Source organism: Mobula birostris, chromosome X (assembly GCF_030028105.1).
Source record: "Mobula birostris isolate sMobBir1 chromosome X, sMobBir1.hap1, whole genome shotgun sequence".
NCBI classification, from domain to species: Eukaryota; Metazoa; Chordata; class Chondrichthyes; order Myliobatiformes; family Myliobatidae; genus Mobula; species Mobula birostris.
This window is the reverse complement of record NC_092402.1, coordinates 18666307-18687157: the sequence shown is the minus strand read 5'-3', so window position 1 is coordinate 18687157 and position 20851 is coordinate 18666307. Positions and strand designations below refer to the sequence as shown.

At 41.3% G+C, this 20851-nt stretch overlaps 1 protein-coding gene across 2 annotated transcripts in view; it reads left to right on the top strand.

Annotated features, from left to right (window-relative positions):
* cwc25 (CWC25 spliceosome associated protein homolog) overlaps positions 1-20851 on the top strand; it is a 66612-nt gene that overhangs the window by 3557 nt on the left and 42204 nt on the right. For both annotated transcript variants that reach the window (XM_072248703.1, XM_072248702.1), the window contains exons 3-4: positions 12252-12488; positions 20479-20548. In XM_072248703.1, the coding sequence (XP_072104804.1) occupies positions 12252-12488; positions 20479-20548 (307 nt within the window). The remainder of the gene's footprint in view (positions 1-12251; positions 12489-20478; positions 20549-20851) is intronic.

Below are 20851 nucleotides of genomic sequence, written 5' to 3'. Positions count from 1 at the left end.
TTCGTGGCCTAGCAGCGACTATAACTGGAACACCAATCGTGAACTAAATAGCAGGGAAGGTCTGGGATGTTTCTGAACGCGGAATAAAAGGGAGACACTGCCTAGCAGAGCAGTCATTGACGGAGTGATCTAAGGCAGAGTGGTAGGGCTTTGGCTCATTTGGGCTTCGGTGATAACGGGTCGAGGAGAGGTAAGTTATCTGTGAAGAATAGAAACAGGAAGTATGTCTGTGAGGCCGGTGGTTTGAACTGGGTGTTGGATGTGGGATGTCTGGGAGACTCCCGGCCTCCCAGACGGCCACATCTGCACCAGGTGCGTCGAGCTGCAGCTCCTTAGGGACCGCGTTAGGGAACTGGAGATGCAGCTCAATGACCTTCATCTGGTCAGGGAGAGTGAGGAGGTGATAGAGAAGAGCTATAGGCAGGTAGTCACACCAGGGCCTCGGGAGACAGATAAGTGGGTAACAGTCAGGAGAGGGAAGGGCAGGAGTCAGCGGCTGGAGAGAACCCAGTGGCTGTCCCCCTTAACAATAAGTATTCCTGCTTGAGTACTGTTGCGGGCGGAGACGGCCTACCTGGAGGAAGCAACAGTGGCTGTGCCTCTGGCACAGAGTCTGGCCATGTGGCTTAGAAGGGTAGGGAAAGGAAGAGGATGGCAGCAGTACAGGTTTCTCCCGCCATCCAAAGGTAGAGCGTTCCTATGAAACGGTTTGTAAGCGGGAATGTTGTAAAGTGAAGAAACAATTACCATTTATTTATTTGGGAAAAATTTGTGAGCGTTCGCAGACCCAAAAGATAACCTACCAAATCATGCCAAATAACACATAAAACCTAAAATAACAGTAACATATAGTAAAAGCAGGAATGATATGATAAATACACAGCCTATATAAAGTAGAAATACTTTTCTACAATCATTGTCGCACTGTTCTCTGTAGCAAAAATCTCACGCAAGCGCCGTTGGCAAAAACACTCTCCTGTAACCTTTAAGCTATGAAGCTGCTAACCTTTAAGCTATGAAGCTGCCAAATCATACCAAATAACACATAAAAATACACAGCCGATATAAAGTAGAAATAATATATGTACAGTGTAGTATCACTTACTGGAATTGGGAAGACAGCGCCGAGCACACTGATGATGGTGTGTTAGGCTGAGTCGTCAGAGGTTGGGGTGGTGCAGTGACCCCCACCCTCCAGGCTGCTGACCGATACCGATCCTCGAAGCATGCAGCGGTACAGCGGTGGCTGGAATGCACCCAGCACATCTTTAAGAAAAAAGCCAAAATAAACAAACTAATTGATTAGGTGCCGCCCGACACGTAAATGTCGGCCCAGATCAGAGGCGACGCAATCGGCAATCGCCTCTTATCTGGGCTGACATTTACATGCCGGGTGGCACCTAATTAATTAGCTTGATTATTTCGGCTTTTTTCTTGAAGATGCGCTGGGTGCATCCCGGCTGCCACTGTATTCTCTGCGGCAATGTATTGGTCCGCGGCCTGGGGGTTGGGGTGGTGGGACACTGGGGCCTCATCTCATCGTCGTCTGTTTCCATCAGGGCAGGCAGGTCATCTTCTTCTATGTCTGCCTGCCTCGATGTCAAAGGTCGAGGTTCGTCGCCTGCTGTGCCTGATGTGGAAGGCTTGAAAAACGACAGTATGCTTGACTGCTTATCCTCGTGCATATTTCTATCATGTCATGTAGTTGCTTCACGTTCAGTTCCTGGACGACTTCACTTTCGGTCAGTTCGCTCTTGCATTTAGTTTCATTTGTTATCCTTTCCTCTTCCAATTGCATCAGCTCTTCATTTATCAGTTCTTGGTCATGGAATGCCAAAACCTCTTCAACATCATCTTCGTCAACTTCCACAAGCCAAACTCACTTTGTCCTTACTTCGTTCACCACGATCGAAACGCTTAATTATGTCTAGTTTCTAAGTGTAACACCCTTACGAGCTCTTTTAGGCTTTTCCGATACCTTAGAACTCATCTTGCTAATGGCTGCTCACAGGCACGTGTTTAAACAATGCCATTCCGAATCAGGAGGAGGAGCTTGGCTGCCTTTTATCACGCGCTGCTTTTTCGTAACAGTGAAAACACCTGCTGTTAGTGAAAACAGGTAACTAATGTAGGTCTTTCATAACAGCGAGGTTTCGTAAAGCGAACGTTCGAAAAGCGGGGGACATCTGTAATAGGGGACTCTATGGTTAAGGGGTCAGACAGGCAGTTCTGTGGATGCAGGAAAGAAATGCGGATGGTAGTTTGCCTCCCAGGTGCTGGGGTCCGGGATGTTTCTGATCGTGTCCACGGTATCCTGAAGTGGGAAGGTGAACAGCCAGAGGTCGTGGTACATATTGGTGCCAACGACATGGGTAGGAAAAGGGAGGAGGTCCTGAAAACACTACAGGGAGTTAGGAAAGAAGTTAAGAGGCAGGACCTCAAAAATAGTAATCTCTGGATTACTGCCCATGCCATGCGACAGAGAGTATAGGAATAGAGAGAGGTGGAGGATAAATGCATAGCTGAAGGATTGGAGCAGGGGGCAGGGATTCAGATTTCTGGATCATTGGGACCTCTCTTGGAGCAAGTGTGACCTGTACAAAAAGGACGGGTTGCACTTGAATCCGAGGGGGACCAATATCCTGGCAGGGAGGTTTGTTAAAGCTATTGGGGAGGGTTTAAACTAGAATTGCTGGGGGGTGGGAACCGAACTGGAGAGACGGAGGAAATAGAGAAAGTTTGTAGACAGTGCGAGAGGGAGGATAGGCAAGTGATAGAGAAGGGATACGCACAGACTGATGGTTTGAGATGTGTCTATTTTAATGCAAGAAGCATTGTGAACAAAGTGGATGAGCTTAGAGCGTGGATCAGTACTTGGAGCTATGATGTTGTGGCCATTACAGAGACTTGAATGGCTCAGGGGCAGGAATGGTTACTTCGAGTGCCAAGCTTTAGATGTTTCAGAAAGGACAGGGAGGAAGGCAAAAGAGGTGGGGGCGTGGCACTGCTGACCACAGATAGTGTCACGGCTACAGAAAAGGAGGAAGTCACGAACTTTATTTGGAAATGCATGGAGGACTGTGTCTCGCAAGACGATCTGGGTATTCCCTAACCGGAAACCTTGGATGAATTATGAGATCAAGTCCCTTTTAAAGGCTAGAGCTGTGGCTTTTAGGTCCGGGGATACCAGTTGCTACATGGAATCCAGGGGTGAACTCCGGAAAGCCACTAAGGGCGCCAAGAGGCAATATCGAGCCAAGTTGGAAGCCCAGGCTAACCAGAGGGATGCCAGTAGACTATGGCAGGGTCTAAATGAGATCACTGGTTGCAAAGAAAAGGCTGGGAATATCAACAACTGTGGCGCTTCTCTTCCTGACGAACTTAACGTATTCTACACAAGATTTGAACAGAAGAGGAGTGTCCTGCTCCCTCCGGATGAACTGGACCTGGTGGCATCGAGATTCATCGTCACTGAGGAGGACGTTAGAAGGGCCTTCCTGAAGATAAATCCAAGAAAGGCGATGGGCCCAGATGGCGTCCCGGGACGGGTTCTCCAGGCCTGTGCAAGCGAGATAGCTGGAGTGTTTGCTGACATCTTCAACTGCTCCTTGCTTCATTCTAAGATCCCCTCGTGTTTTAAGAAGGCAACGATAATCCCAGTGCCGAAGAAGAGCAAGGTGGCATGCCTGAATGACTATCGACCTGTGGCTCTGACATCAATTGCTCTGAAGTGCTTCGAGAGATTGGTTATGGCACACATCAACCACAGCCTACCGGTCAACCTCGACGCTTTGCAATTCGCCTACCGGAACAACAGGTCAACGGCAGATGCCATCTCTCTGGCCTTACATTCCTCCTTAGAACACCTGGAGAATAAAGACGCATACGTTAGGCTCCTTTTCATTGACTACAGCTCTGCCTTTAATACCATCATTCCAAATAAACTGATTCCTAAGCTTTGGAACCTGGGCCTTAGCAATCAGATCTGCAGCTGGATCTTCAACTTCCTCACAGACAGGACCCAGGCTGTAAAAATAGGGGACAAGCTCTCCTCTACAATCACTCTGAGCGCCGGTGCCCCACAAGGCTGTGTACTCAGCCCCCTGATGTACTCACTGTACACTCATGATTGTGTAGCCAAGTTTCCATCAAACTCAATATATAAGTTTGCTGATGACACAACAATTGTAGGCCGTATCTCGGGTAATGATGAGTTTGAGTACAGAGAGCAAATTAAGAACCTGGTGGCACGGTGCGAAGACAATAACCTATCCCTCAATGTCAGCAAGACAAAGGAATTGGTTGTTGACTTCAGAAGGAGTAGCGGACCGCACGACCCAATTTACGTCGGTGGTGCGCAAGTGGAACAGGTCAAAAGCTTTAAGTTCCTCAGGGTCAATACCACAAGTGACCTGACTTGGTCCAACCAAGCAGAGTCCACTGTCAAGAAGGCCCACCAGCACCTTTACTTCCTGAGAAAACTAAAGACATTTGGCCTGTCCCCTAAAACCCTCACTAATTTTTATAGATGCACTGTAGAAAGCATTCTTCTAGGATGCATCACAACCTGGTATGGAAGTTGTCCTGTGTAAGACTGGAAGAAGCTGCAGAAGATCGTGAACACGGCGCAGCACATCACACAAACCAATCTTCCGTCCTTGGACTCACTTTACACCGCACGCTGTCGGAGCAGTGCTGCCAGGATAATCAAGGATACGACTCACCCAGCCAACACACTTTTCGTCCCTCTTCCCTCCGGGAGAAGGCTCAGGAGCTCGAAGACTCGTACAGCCAGGTTTGGGAACAGCTTTTTTCCAACTGTGATAAGACTGCTGAACGGATTCTGACCCAGGTCTGGGCTGTACCCTTCAAATATCCAGACCTGCCTCTGGATTTTTTTTGCACTACCTTACTTTCCATTTTTCTATTTTCTATTTATGATTCATAATTTAAATTTTTAATGTTTACTAATTTTTACTATTTTAAAAATATTTTTAATACTTAATATTTGTAATCCAGGGAGTGGGAAGCGCAGAATCAAATATCGCTGTGATGATTGTACGTTCTAGTACCAATTGTTTGGCAGCTATAAAGTATAAAGTCATGGAGGGATTGTCTACTGATTCTCTGTGGTGGAATTTAGAAACAGGAAGGGGTCATAACTCTATTGGGTGTTTTTTATAGACCACCCAATAGTAACAGAGACATCGAAGGGCAGGTAGATTCTGAAAAGGTGTGATAATAACAGGGTTGTCGTGGTGGGAGATTTTAATTTCCCAAATATTGATTGGCATCTCCCTAGAGCAAGGGGTTTCAATGGGGTGGAGTTTGTTAGATGTGCTCAGGAAGGTTTCCTGACACAATATGTAGATAAACTTACAAAGGAGAGGCTGTACTTGATCTGGTATTGGGAAATGAACCTGGTCAGGTGTCAGGTCTCTCAGTCGGAGAGCATTTTGGAGATACTGATCACAATTCTATCTCCTTTACCATAGCATTGGAGAGGGATAGGAACAGAAAAGTAGGAAAGTGTTTAATTGGAGTAAGAGGAAATATGAAGCTGTCAGGCAGGAACTTGGATGCATAAATTGGGAATAGATGTTCTCAGGGAAATGTGCAGCAGAAATGTGGCAAATGTTCAGGGGATATTTGCGTGGAGTTCTACATAGGTACATTCCAATGAGACAGGGAAAGGAAGGTAGTGTACAGGAACCATGGTGTACAAAGGCTATTGAAAATCTAGTCAAGAAGAAAAGAAAAGCTTACGAAAGGTTAAAAGAACTAGGTAATGATAGAGATCTAGAAGATTATACGGCTAGCAGAAGGAGTTTAAGAATGAAATTAGGAGAACTGGAAGGGGCCATGAGAAGCCCTTGGCGGGCAGGATTAAGGAAAACCCCAAGGCATTCTACAAGTATACGAAGAGCAAGAGGATAGGACGTGAGAGAATAGGACCAATCAAGTGTGACAGTGGAAAAGTGTGTATGGAACTGGAGGAGATGGCAGAGGTACTTAATGAATACTTTGCTTCAGTATTCACTGTGGAAAAAGATCTTGGCAATTGTAGGGATGACTTACAGCAGATTGAAAAGCTTGAGCATATAGACATTAAAAAAGAGGATGTGCTGGAGCTTTTGCAAAGCATCATGTTGGATAAGTCTCCGGGACCGGACGAGATGTTCCCCAGGCTACTGTGGGAGGTGAGGGAAGAGATTGCTGTGCCTCTAGCAATCATCTTTGCATCATCAATGGGGACGGGAGAGGTTCCGGAGGATTGGAGGGTTGCGGATGTTGTTCCCTTATTCAAGAAAGTGAGTAGGGATAGCTCAGGAGATTATAGACCAGTGAGTCTTACTTCAGTGGTTGGTAAGTTGATGGAAAAGATCCTGAGGGGCAGGATTTATGAACATTTGGAGAGGCATAATATGAATGGAAATAGTCAGCATGGATTTGTCAAAGGCAGGTCGTACCTTACGAGCCTGATTGAATTTTTTGAGGATGTAACTAAACACATTGATGAAGGTACAGCATATAGATGTACTGTATATGGGTTTCAGCAAGGCATTTGATGAGGTATCCCACGCAAGTCTTATTGAGAAAGTAAGGAGGCATAGGATCCAAGGGGACCTTGCTTTGTGGATCCAGAACTGGCTTGCCCACAGAAGGCAAAGAGTGGTTGTAGACGGGTCATATTCTGCATGGAGGTCAGTCACCAGTGGTGTGCTTCAGGGACCCGTTCTGGAACCCCTTCTCTTTGTGATTTTTATCAATGATCTGGATGAGGAAGTGGAGGGATGGATGGGTTAGTAAATTTGCTGAAGACACAAAGGTTGGGGGTGTTGTGGAGGGCTGTCAGAGGTTACAGTGGGACATTGATAGGAGGCAAAACTGGGCTGAGAAGTGGCAGATGGAGTTCAACCCAGATAAGTGTGAGGTGGTTCATTTTGGTAGGTCAAATATGATGGCAGAATATAGTATTAATGGTAAGACTCTTGGCAGTGTGGAGGATCAGAGGGATCTTGGGGTCCGAGTCCATAGGACACTCAAACCTGCTGAGCTGGTTGACTGTGTGGATAAGAAGGCATACGGTACATTGGCCTTCATCAATTGTGGGATTGAGTTTAAGAGCCAGGAGGTAATGTTACAGCTATATAAGACCCTGGTCAGACCCCACTTGGAGTACTGTGCTCAGTTCTGGTCACCTCACTACAGGAAGGATGTGGAAACCATAGAAAGGATGCAGAGGAGATGTACAAGGATGTTGCCTGGATTGGGGAGTATGCCTTATGAGAATAGGTTGAGTGAACTTGACCTTTTCTCCTTGGAGCAATGGAGGATGAGAGGTGACCTGATAGAGGTGTATAATATGATGAGAGGCATTGATCGTGTGGGTCATCAGAGGCTTTTTCCCAGGGCTGAAGTGGTTATCACAAGAGGGCACAGTTTTAGGGTGCTTGGAAGTAGGTACAGAGGTTCTAGTTTTCTAGTTCCTGGCAGATGAACGAGAAAAGATTTTCCTGTGCATCCCACAAATGTCTTTGACAGGGTTTTAGAATATAGGCTGCAAGTGTTAAAGACACTGTAGCCAAAGTTGATTGTGGATGATTGTCTGTTTCTCCTGTCAACCGAGGTTAGAGATTGCATTCTAAATTGTAAGTTTTTTATGCAGAGAGTGGTGAGTGCGTGGAATGGGCTGCCCGCGACAGTGTTGGAGGCAGATACAATAGGGTCTTTTAAGAGACGCCTGGATAGGTACATGGAGCTTAGAAAAATAGAAGGCTATGGGTAACCCTAGGTAATTTCTAAAGTAAGTACATGTTCGGCACAGCATTGTGGGCCGAAGGGCCTGTATTGTGCTGTAGGTTTTCTATGTTTCTAGGGGCCTGCACTGTTCTATGTTCTGCTTTCCTTATCCATAAGTGGCTACTTTACAGTTTTATCATGTTGTTTATAGAAATAGATTCCACCACCTTTTCAAATGGATTATTCTAGTTCCTGGCAGATGAACGAGAAAAGATTTTCCTGTGCATCCCACAAATGTCTTTGACAGGGTTTTAGAATATAGGCTGCAAGTGTTAAAGACACTGTAGCCAAAGTTGATTGTGGATGATTGTCTGTTTCTCCTGTCAACCGAGGTTAGAGATTGCATTCTAAATGAGTTTTTTTTAACCTAATATTTATAATCAGCTATACTCCACTCTCGGTATTTTTCTGGGTAAGTTAGCTGAGCCTTTATGGGGGGAGATTGCTGTTCTTTCTGTTTTCTCCACTCTTCAGTGCTTCAATGGGTGGCACTGTACGGTCTATAAATTTATAGTGGATGGTTATTGATCATTTTGCCAGAGGGTAATTACCTTCAAAAACTTCTGTCGGGTTAATTCAAAAATTTGTGTTCATCCAAGTTTGCATCTATCCAAATCACTCTCAAGATTCTGGTTGAAGCTATATCCCCACCCTTTCCAGAACAACATTGCCAATCCTTCAATAGTTTCCCAGATACTCTGCGTGACCTTGAAGAATTAAATGAGTTCAACTTTCACTGCTTGAAAGAGAACAACTCTAGTTTCTCCAGACTTTCAGGATCTTTTCAGTCTTCCTTCATTCGCAGAGTATCTTATCCCTGTAACATGCTGGTAAACTTCCTTTGTACTTTGGCCTCAATATTTCTGCAAGGAACTAACCAGTGATTTCAACACAGTCTCTATGCTTTTATATTCTTTGCCTGTATTTTTAAACCTTTTTTAATTATTAAAGTAGTACAAACAAGTGCAGATTTTGGTCTAACCATCAACTGTAAAAACAAAACCAAATATATGGTAATATCAAAACAGCAGGATACTCCCAACTGCCAATTATACATCGGTAACCAGGAGATTGAACAAAAGACCAGCTTTAATTACCTTGGTAACTTTATATCAGCGGTCCCCAACCACTGGGCTGCGGGCCGGTACCGGGCCACAAAGCATGTGCTACTGGGTCGTGAGGAAACGATATGATTTGGCGATATGAGTCAGCTGCACCTTTCCTCATTCCCTGTCATGCACTGTTGAACTTGAACACACGTGAGGTCATTAACAGCACGTCATCCATGCGAGCGCGGGAAGAAGATCAACTCCTCGAGCTTGCAAATGACAGCGGGCTGAAAAGTATGTTTGACATAACATCTCTGCCGGCATTCCGGATCAAAGTCACGGCTAAATATCCTGAGACAGCCACGAAAGCACTGAAAACGTTGCTTCCATTTCCAACATATCTCTGCAATGAATGCAACGAAAACTAAATAGACTGGACATAAGGAACCTCCTTCGAGTATTGCTGTCTCCCATCACCCCTCGATAGGACCGTCTTGTTGCAGGGAAACAAGTATTCAGCCCAGGGCTCCCACTGATTCAGCGATACTGGTGTGTTGCAATGATTTTATATGTTCATATGGGGAAAATATGTGCTGTGTGTTTAATATCCAAACGTTACTTAAAATGTTATGATGCTATTGACTGATAAGTGACTTATATAACCATATAGGCGATCTCGGCCCTTCTAGTCCGTGCCAAAAGCTACTCTCACCTAGTTCCACTGACCTGCACTCAGCCCACAACCCTCCATTCCTTTCCTGTCCATATATCTATCCATTTTTTTCTTTAAATGGTAATATTGAACCTGCCTCTACCACTTCTACTGGAAGTTCTTTCAACACTTACTCCAAGCACCCCGTCCTCCCCTGATGATTGACTTATCACTATATTCATGCGAGGAAAATATGCGCCGTGTGTTTAATATTAAATTCGTTAGATAAACCCTTTTAGAAATGAAAATGGTGTATTAGCCCCTTATTACCAATATTCCGGTATTCCAGTCGTGATTAACACCCCCCCCCCCCGGAACAGAATCGCCAAAAAAGATTTACAGAGAATAATATCGGCAGGTACACACGTGCGCAGGTCACACATGCGCACTGGTGCCCGCGCAAGGCTTCATGGTCATAATAGTCTTTCTCGGGGTAAACCCAACATATTTTTTGACTGCTACTCTTGTCCGTTGGCAACCCTACTACCCCCCCCCCCCCCGCGGGTCGACTGGTCCGCAAGAATATTGTCAATATTAAACTGGTCCGCAGCGCAAAAAAGGTTGGGGACCCCTGCTTTATATCACAAGATGCTAGAAGTAAAGTAGAAATAAAAAGAAGAATTGCCATTGCCAAAACCAACTTCCAAAACATGAAACCCATTTTTACCAACAGACACATTTCTATGACAACAAGGCTATTAAAATGTTACATCTGGTCAATCTTGCTGTATGCTTCTGAAACATGGACTATAACACCAAAACTCCAAAGAAACTTAGAAGCAACAGAAATGTGGTTTCTTAGAAGAATGCTGAAAATATCATGTAGAGATAGGGTGACTAATGAGACATTACTCCAACGTGCCCATACAAAAAGATCTTAAATGAGAACATTAAATGAGAGGAAACTTAAATTCCTGGGCCAAGTCATCAGAAAGGGAGAAATAGAATGCCTTACATTACAAGGCTGTATGCCTGGGAAACGCAGAAGAGGAAGGCAAAGAAGAAAATATATGGACATTGTGAAAGAACTAATAGATCTAAGTGTGCGAGATATCATGATGGATTATTTGATGTGGAGAGCCATGATCGCCCAAGCGTGTAATGTGCAAGGACATGAAGAAGAATTTTTTTACTAGTCAATTTTATCTGCCCTTCTGAATATGAACATCAAATCTTTCTTGTCATTTGTACATTTCAGTATAATGCCATTTATGGTACATTACCTTGCCATATTATTCCTCTCAAAATGCATTGCCACTGTTCTCTATATTGAATTGAATTTACAATTCTAAACATTTAGGAACAGTTTCTTCCCCTTTCAGATTTCCGATAGGTTCATGAACACTACCTCACTGTGTTGCTTTCTTTTGGCACAGTATATTTTTTAAGATGTATGTATGTGTGTCTGTGTGTATGTATATTGCCTGGCCTTCCTTCTGTGTAGCTACTGCTGCTGCTCAGGTTGGGACCCAGCTGGGTTCAAACTCAGGACCGTCTGCTTTGAAGTCCAGTGTTGATGCCACTACATCACTGGCTGGCCCAAATATATATAATTTATAAAAAAAACAAAGGCTTATCTAGATCTTTGTTCCTGTTAAAGGGGGTATATCTTGACAATGCTGGAAATTTGAAGTCTGACAATGTGTTTGAGGTCTCCTGCCAGACCTTCGTGCACCATTTGGAATATCATCAGAACATCATGGGAACCATGTTTTTAAAGACATGTCAAGATCATAGGATGGATTGGGGAGGGGGGTGGAAATAAATCAGCCATGATCGAATTACAGAGCAGACTTGATGGACAAGTGACTTTATTCTACTCCTGTGTCTTATTGGTACTAAGAATTTCAATTACCATGAGAAATTGGCATAGTTCGCCCTCGAGCAGCGAAGGTTTAAGCTATTTTTAAAAAGAGATGTATGTAATCAGTAAAAATCTACTTCTAATGGCAAAAGAATTGGCAATGTAATTCAGGAAGAAGCAGCTTCAGTAGCAATTTTGATAGAGTAAATATTTGGTTTAAAAAAAATCTTCATGTCAAAAACCACACATGAGCCAAGACACAAGATTTGCTAAAAGGCAAAATATTTTTCCAAATCAGAAGCCAATTTTTTATTTTGAGATACAGTGCAAAACAGGCCCTTCTGGCCCAATGAGCCGTGCCTTCTGGCAAGCCACACTAACCTAATCACAGGACAATTTACAATGACTAATTAACCTATTTATCAGTACAAGTTTTGGAATGTGGGCAGAAACTGGAGCGCCTGGAGAAAACCCATGTGCTCGCAAGAAGGACGGCACAAACTTCTTGCAGATGATGTTGGAATTGAACTCCAAACTCTGCTCCGAGCTGTAATAAGGTCGAGCTAACAGCTACGGTACCATGGTGCCCCTTCACTAACATATGTCATGAAATTTGTCATGAAATACTCAGTAAAAATGGGTTATGAGGAAAAATCAAATGTGGGCCTAGTTTGATAACTGTTTCTGTATAGCGCGTATCTGTGTATTGGGTATATTAGTTGGGTAAGATTCTGTGGTATGATATTCTTAACATTACATTATACTAGACAGGCTGCTTTAGACTGAATTTATCTATTTTGATTACATTGGCACCTTCTCTGTATATGATTTCCAGGAGGTCTTAGTGTAAAAATATAATGTAAGCTTGGTCTTCTGCCTTCAGAAAGAAGTCTGATCGTCTAGACTGGATGTACCAAGGACCCTGTGCAATGGTGAACCGAGAGGAGTACTTGTTGGGTAGACCCATCGATAAGTACGCCACTGACAAGATGGTAGACGAGGAATCTGGCCCTTCTTCAGATACTGGGTTACTGCCTGGCTCCATTTTCTCAGCCACAGGGGCTAACTCTGCCTTGGATATGGCTTCCAAAATCCGGGAGGATCCTCTGTTTACAATCAGGTGGGAAAACTATGTGACTGAAATTCATAAGTAAAAAAAGTTAGCTTGCTGAGGTGATAATTGAGCCTGATAGTGTCAAAAGATTATGGGATCCTTCTGCCCTTAAGTTAGGTTAGTGTTAAGTTAGTTACTCCTGCTCTGTGCTTCAGCAATATGATTGTCACATTCAGAATTTAAGTACATTTTCTACTGATCATTTTATCAGTTGTGGTTCTGTTTTCTTTCATAGATTATTATGCTTCCATGGATTCACCTTGTAATAATGTTTTAAAATTAGTATAGCATTACAGAGCACTTCACTGGAGAAATGTCTGATAAAGTAAGATTGTAGGACATTTGAAGAAAAATATTGGTCTATGGGATCCACCTCCATAGATCCCTGAAAGCTGCAACACAAGTTGATAAAGTGGTTAAGAAGGCGTAAGGTGTGTTGGTCTTCGTTAGTCAGAGGATTGAGTCCAAGAGATGCAAGGTAATGCTGCAGCTCTATAAAACCCTGGTTAGAATACACTTGGAGTATTGTGTTCAGTTCTAGGTGCCTCGTTATAGGATGTGGAAGCTTTAGAGAGAGTGCAGAGGAGATTTACCAGGATGCTGCTTGGATTAGAGAGCATATCCTTTGAGGGTAGGTTGAGCAAGCCAGGGCTTGTGTCTTTGGAGAGGTGTACAAGATGGTAAGAGGCATAGATAGAGTGGACAGCCAGTGCCTTTTTCCCAGGGCAAAAATGGCTAATACAAGGGGGGGTGGGGGCATAATATTATGGTGATTGAAGGAAAGTATACGGGCGACATCAGAAGTAAGTTCTTTGCACAGAGTGGTGGGTGCGTGAAATACTCTGCTGGGGTGGTGGACATTAGGGACATTTAAGAAACTATTAGGAACATGGATGATAGAAAACTGGAGGGCTATGTGAGAGGGATGGGTTAGATTAATCGTGGAGTACATTAAAGGGTCAGCACGATATTGTGGAGCAAAGGGCTTGCACTGTGTTGTAATATTCTGTGTTCTAGAATGGTAGTTTTAATGGCGTATCTCCATAGGGAAAGATGAAGTGATTAAGAAACTACAGGCAGAACTGCATCTTACATTGCTGGTGCAATACATATTAGGGATGTATAAGATGCCAATAATAGAAGAAAAGAGTGTAGTAAGTCTAGAGTAAGTTTATTATGGAGTGATGGTAAGGGATGAAAAGGAAGATGCTTTTAAAATCCTCATTCTTAAAGCCTGCTTGCTGACACAGAATGGGCCCTTGCATTAAGCAATTGCTAGGCTGGTTGCCTTCCAAGGTATGCAGTAAAATAGAAGTCATTGGTTTCTAACATTTTATGGGTGGAATTGTAGCATAACACTATTGCAGCTCCAGCAACCTGGGTTCAATTTCACTGCTGTCTGTAAGACCATAAGACAGAGGAGCAGAATTGGGCCATTTGGCCCATCAAGTCTGCTCTGCCATTCTATCACGACTGATTGCTCTCAACCCTATCTTCCTGCCATCTCCCTTTTATCTTTGTCACTCATTTCTAATCAAGAACCTGTCAACCTGCACTTTAAATATACGTAATGACTTGGTCTCCACAGACACCTGTGGCAGTGAATTCCACAGATTCACCACCCTCTGGCTAAAGAATTCCTCCTCATCTTTGTTCTAAATGGATGCCCCTCTATTCTGAGGCCACACCCTCTGATCCTAGACTTCCTTTCTTTTTAAATCTTTTTATTGAATTAGTACACACAAGGTAAAACATATAGCAACCAATACATTGTTACGATATAGATATACAAGAAATATTAATACAAAAAAACAATGAAAACAACATTATTTTAGTTATAAAATAACAAGGTAATATAATTGTATACTAGTTTTCCATATATAACAATAAGGAGGAAAAAAACCCCTGAAACCCCCCCCAAAAAAAATTACCGTGCCACTAAGCTACAAAGCAAAACAATTGGCTAACTAGGTAAATAGTAGACTTAAACAGATTAAACAATCACGTCCTCAAACCCGACCTCCACTAATAGCAGATAAAATCCATGAAGGGAGTATATATATGATCAGAGATAAAAAGAGTAGTTACATTAAATGAAAATATTGAATAAAAGATCTCTAGGTGTGTTCAAATTTAACTGAAGTATCATAAAGATTACTTCTGATTTTTTTCCAAATTTAGACACAGTATCGTTTGAGAGAACCAAAAAAACGTAGTTTGGGCATTAATCTCCTTCCAACATTGCAAAATACACCTTTTCGCCATTAAAGTAAGGAATGCAATCATTCTACGCGCTGAGGGGGATAAATTACTAAAAGTTTTAGGTAATCCAAAGATAGCAGTGATAGGATGGGGAGAAATATCACTTTTCAAAACCTTGGAAATAATATTAAAAATGTCTTTCCAAAAAGTTTCCAGAGTAGAACAGGACCAAAACATATGGGTCAAGGAGGCTATCTCGCCATGACATCTATCACAAAGAGGGTTAATATGAGAGTAATAGCGAGCTAATTTATCTTTAGACGTGTGCTCTATGGACAACTTTAAATTGAATTAAGGAGTGTTTGGAACAGATAGAGGAAGTATTAACTAGTTGTAAAATATAAACCTAGTCATCCGCCGGGATAGTAAGGCCCAATTCCTTTTCCCAGTCAGTCCTAATCTTATCAAATGGAGCTATCCTAAGTTCCATGATAGTATTATAAATAGTAGCCATTACACCTTTCTGACACGGGTTGAGGTTAATGATAGCGTCAAAAATATTAGCGGGGGCAACGCTGGAAGGGAAGAAAGTATGGTATTTAGGAAATTTCTAACTTGCAAATATCTTAAAAAAAATGTGTTCTTGGTAAATTGTATTTGTTAGATAATTGTTCAAAAGACATAAGGGAACCATCTGAAAATAAATCCAAAAACCGTGATATACCATTAGTCTTCCAAATTTGAAATTTGAAAGTAGAGGAGGGGAGAAAAAATATATTGCCAATAATAGGAATCGCTAGCACAAATTGATTAAGATCGAAAAATTTTTGGAATTGAAACCAAATACGTAAGGTATGTTTAACTATCGGGTTGCAAACCTGTTTATAGTGTTTCAAATCAGAAGGAAGAGAAGAACCTAATATAGAGCCAAGTCATTAGCCTTGAACAGAATGTAATTCCAAAAATACCCATTTAGGAATGGATAGTATATCTTGGTCAAGTAACCAAAATTTCATGTGTCAAATATTAATTGCCCAATAATAAAATCTGAAATTAGGTAATGCCACGCCTCCATCCCTCTTCGCTTTCTGTAGATGTATTCTACCCAATCTCGAGTTTTTATTTTGCCAATTAAATGAAGAGATTTTCGAGTCTACTTTATCAAAAAAGGATTTTGGAACAAAAATCCGTAATGCCTGAAATATATACAAAAATTTTGGCAGAATAAACATCTTAACAGCATTAATACAACCAGTCAAAGTTAAATAAAGTGGAGACCATTTAGATGAAAGTTGAGTAATATGGTCAATTAAGGGTAAAAAATTAATCTTAAATAAATCCTTATGCTTACAGGTAATTTTAATCCCAAGATATGAAAAATGATTATTAACCAATCTAAACGGCAGGTTCTGATATAAGGGAACTTGCTTATTAATAGGAAAAAGTTCACTCTTATTGAGATTTAATTTATAACCTGAAAAAAGACTAAATTGTGCTAATAAATCTAAAGCTGCAGGGGTAGATTTTTGAGGATTAGAAATATATAAAAGTAAGTCATCCGCATAAAGTGATACTTTATGAGACTTTAAACCACGAGTTATACCAATAATGTTAGGAGATTCTCGAATAGCAATTACAAGAGGTTCTAATGCTATATCAAATAATAAAGGACTAAGAGGACAACCTTGTCTGGTACCTCGAAAAAGAGGAAAAAAGGGTGAATTTAAAGTGTTAGTACGAACTGAGGCTGTGGAAGAATGATATAACAGTTTGATCCAGGATATAAATTTCGGGCTGAAGTTAAACATTTCAAGCACCTTAAATAAGTAGGGCCATTCGACCCTATCAAAGGCTTTTTCAGCATCTAGGGAAATGACGCATTCAGGATCGTTTTGTGACAGGGTATAGACAATATTTAAAAGTGTACGAATATTATAAAAAGAGTAGGGATTCTTAATAAAACCCGTTTGGTCTTCCGAAATAATATAAGGAAGTGCTTTTTCTAGTCTATTTGCTAATAATTTAGAAAAAAATCTTAGAGTCAACATTTAACAAGGATATTGGTCTATAAGATGCACATTGAGCGGGGTCTTTATCCTTCTTTAGTATTAAAGAGATCGATGCTCTGTAAAAGGATTCTGGTAGTTTACCAAGTTTTAATGAGGCCTCCAGAATCCTGGATAACCAGGGGACTAATGAGGGTGCAAAAAATGTTAAAAATTCCACGGTAAACTCATCAGGGCCAGGAGCTTTCCCCGAATTCATAGAGAAAATAACATTCTTGATCTCATCAGTAGTAAAGGAAGATTCTAACATAGAAGATATATCATGTGTAATCTTAGGGAAATCTAAGTTATCTAAAAAGTCACACATGTTTAGAATCTCGTGGAGATTCTGATTGATATAAAAAGGAATAAAAATCAAAAAAAGATTGATTAATCTCAACTTGATCAAATGTTAGTTGATCTTTTTGATTATAAATCTGATTAATTTGAAATTTAATGGAGTTAGTCTTCAACTGATTAGCCAACAGTTTACCAACTTTGTCTTATGTATATAAAATTCGCTTCTTGTCTTCATTAATTGATTTGCAATAGAGGACGAAAGTAATAAACTGTGTTCCATTTGAAGTTCAGTTCTTTGTTTATACAACTTCTCAGATGGAGCTGTAGCATATTTCTTATCTATTTCCTTAATCTTGTCCACAAGAGCAAGCTCTTCCTTTTTCAACCTTTTCCTCAACGCAGCAGAGTATGAAATGATCTGGCCACGAATATAAGCTTTAAAAGTATCCCAAAGAGTATTCATGGAAATATCGTCTGTACTGTTAATTGTAAAAAAAAAATCGATCTGTTCATTCATAAAGTTAACAAAATCCAAGTACTGAAGTAACAGCGAATTAAAACGCCATTGTCTATTATTTTGCGTACTAGCCAATAATTTAATAGAAAGCTTAAGTGGAGCATGGTCCGAAATGGTTATAGTATCATAGTCACACTTAACTACTGAAGAAATAAGACGAGAGTCAATAAACAAAAATCAATTCTTGAGTAAGAGTGATGAACATGTGGGAAAAAAGAAGTCTTTTTCCTGGGGATGCAGAAACCGCCAAATGTCCGTCAACCCCGAACCTGAGAGAAATGAATTAATCAAGTGTCCGTATGGGGGCCGAGCGGTCCAATAATGGGGATAAACAGGTATTAAAATCTCCGCCCCAGGTTATTGAAAACTCATTCAAATTCGGGAACAAGTTAAATAACGAATTATAAAATTCTGGACAGTCCGAGTTTGGAGCATGAATGTTAACCAGAACTACCTTTTTATTAAAGAGTAGTCCACTAACCAGTAAAAATCTACCATTCGGATCAGAGATAATATCCTGTTGCACAAATGTAATTGAGGGACCTATGAAAATAGAAACTCCTCGAATTTTGGCATTGGAATTCGAATGGAAATGTTGAGCCTTCCAGAACTTAAAAAAATGTAGTCTGTCCCTCCTCTGCACATGGGTCTCTTGTAAAAATAGAATATGTGCTTTAAGTTTTCGGATACTTAAAATTTTTTTTTCCTTTTAATTGATTAGGACCATTAGTATTCCAAGAGACAAAATTAATAGTAGATTCCATAATCCCTAAAGTCAATCCTCAAATAAGGGGAGGATTGACAATAGGTTCGACCCACGAACCCAGAAAGGGAACAGAGTAAACATGAGAAACCGAGGGAGAGGACGCGAAAAATACTTCAATAATGTAAGCGTAGCCCAAGAAGAAAAAAACTAAAACGTGAAGCCCACCCCCACCCCAAAAGCCTAAAGCTAAATCTAAAAAAGACTAGCCAGATAGAAGCAAGCACTAAATATACCCCCATGACTTCCGATAGACGCTCAATAAAAAAGTGAATATATAAAAAGATTAGCTAAAGTTGTAAAACAGTAGAAAAGTAAAAAAAATCGAAAAGTACACTGATTAAAACGAAAACGATATAATACAAAGAAAAAAATAGATATAAATAAAAAAAACGTTGACATACAACAAACCTTATAATTAGGAAAGGAAAAGAAATATCTGCATAGACTAGGGAAAAAAATTACGAAGCTTAAGGCCTCCAGGTATGTGCGAAAAATGATGCTGTGGGTGTGCCACCCAGCATCCCCAGGGAAGAAGAAGGAATGACTCAGTTAAAAAAAGAATTTGGCAACCATATTAGTTAAACAAAAAAAACATTTCTGCCCTCAGAGCAAAACAAAGACATTAAAACCAAACAGATTAACAGCCTCCAATCAGGCACTGATGATTTAATAGTGTGATTAGGATGTTGAAGGCGAATGTTGATCCAGGTAACTCTGGGCATCCGACGAAGAGTCGAAAAAATGGGAAGACCGATCAGACAATCGGATCCGCAAACGTGCGGGATATAGCAGCACAGGGTTTAAATCCATCTTGTAGAATTCCACCATCACAGATCTGTAACGAACACGTTGTCGCGAACCTGTTTGCTAAAATCCTCCACCAATCAAAAGCGGAGATCTGAGAAAACGATGTAGCCTTTAGGTCGAGCAAAACGAAGCAACTTTTCCTTGTCTTGAAAATAATGAAAACGTAAAATAACATGCCGAGGTTTGTCTGATTTAGACAAGTATAATGGAACTCTGTGAGCCCTATCCAATAGTGGTGGTTGATCAGGAAACACGGTGGGAAATGAATCTTTTAAAAGTTGAGAGAAGAACTGAATAGGGTCTTCAGATTCGGCAGATTCCCTGAGTCCAATAATTCTTATATTTTGACAATGCATTCCGCATTCTAAATCAGAATTTTTAAAGGTAAGGAATTCAAGTTTTTTCTTCATTGTAGTAATTGTTTCTTCAAGTTTTCCAATTTTGAGTTCATTCTGTTGCGTATGAACTTGGAGATTAGATATAGCAGTCTGATGTTCCGTGATATTTGTTTTCATATTATCAATTTCATTGACGATTCTCTCCAGTTTAGATGAAGTCTCCGCACGGATCAAATCTGATATAGCTTGCATAGTTACCGCCGATTCAACCAGAGGGGGGTCGGTAGCTTTCGGTCTGACAGGAGGTTTGCCATTTTTCCCGTTCTTAGACATACTGGACCTTAAAAACATCTAAGTATATAATGACAATCCGCTGCAAGGTATTGTAAAGGTCGGTTCCTTAAAAGTTAGCCTAAATGTAGCTGATGATAGGATAAGGATCAGAGGTAATGGAGCGGATCTAGAACACAACCTCACTCCATGAGCACCACTGGAAGTCTCTGATCCTAGACTTCCCCACTATAGGAAACATTTGATAAGTTTCAATGAGATTTCCTCCCCTCCCTCCCCCCCCCCACCCCATAACTCTCCTCATATGTTAACCCTAAGGACCCTAAGGAGTTTGTACGTATGGATTTTGTATGTTCTGCTCGTGATTGCGTGGGTCTTCCCCAGGTGCTACGGTTTCCTCCCACATTCCAATGACGTACGGGTTAGAAGGTTAATTGGTTACAATGGTGTAATTGGGTGGGAAGGGCCTATTACTGTGCTAGATTTCTAAATTTAAAAATATAAATAGCATTTTGTACCATGTTAGTAGGGCACACTTTCAAGGCTTGTTTTGAAACCTGAAGCTCCCTTAGCAGATGTTGATCATATTCTGATTGGGAAGGGAACTGGAAGGCGCATCATAGTTTAAAGGGAGCAATCCTATAGTTAGAAAAGCTTGTTCCCCAACTGGATGAACGTTTTTAGTTTAACAAATGCTTGTGGTGTTGATTTTTGTTTCTGGTGTTCTCAGGAAGCGTGAAGAAGAGCGAAAAAGAGAGACTTTGACTAATCCCATGAAAATGAAGATGATCAGAGAAATGGTGAGTTGGTCTTCAAGTCTGTTGAACCTCTGTTGATCCTTTCATCTCTTGTATCTTCAAATATGCAACCAGCAATTAGTGGCTTTTAACTGGAGGCTGAATATAGTTCTCATTTACTTTTAAACATGAGATTCTGCAAATACTGAAATCAGTGTTCATGCTGTCAGGTTGGAGGTTACCCAGATGGAATATGAGGTGTTGCTGCTCCTCCAACCTGAGCGTGGTTTCATCATGGCAGTCGAGGAGGTCATAGAACCTACATGTCAGAGTGAGAATGGGGACTGGAATTAAAATGGTTGGCCA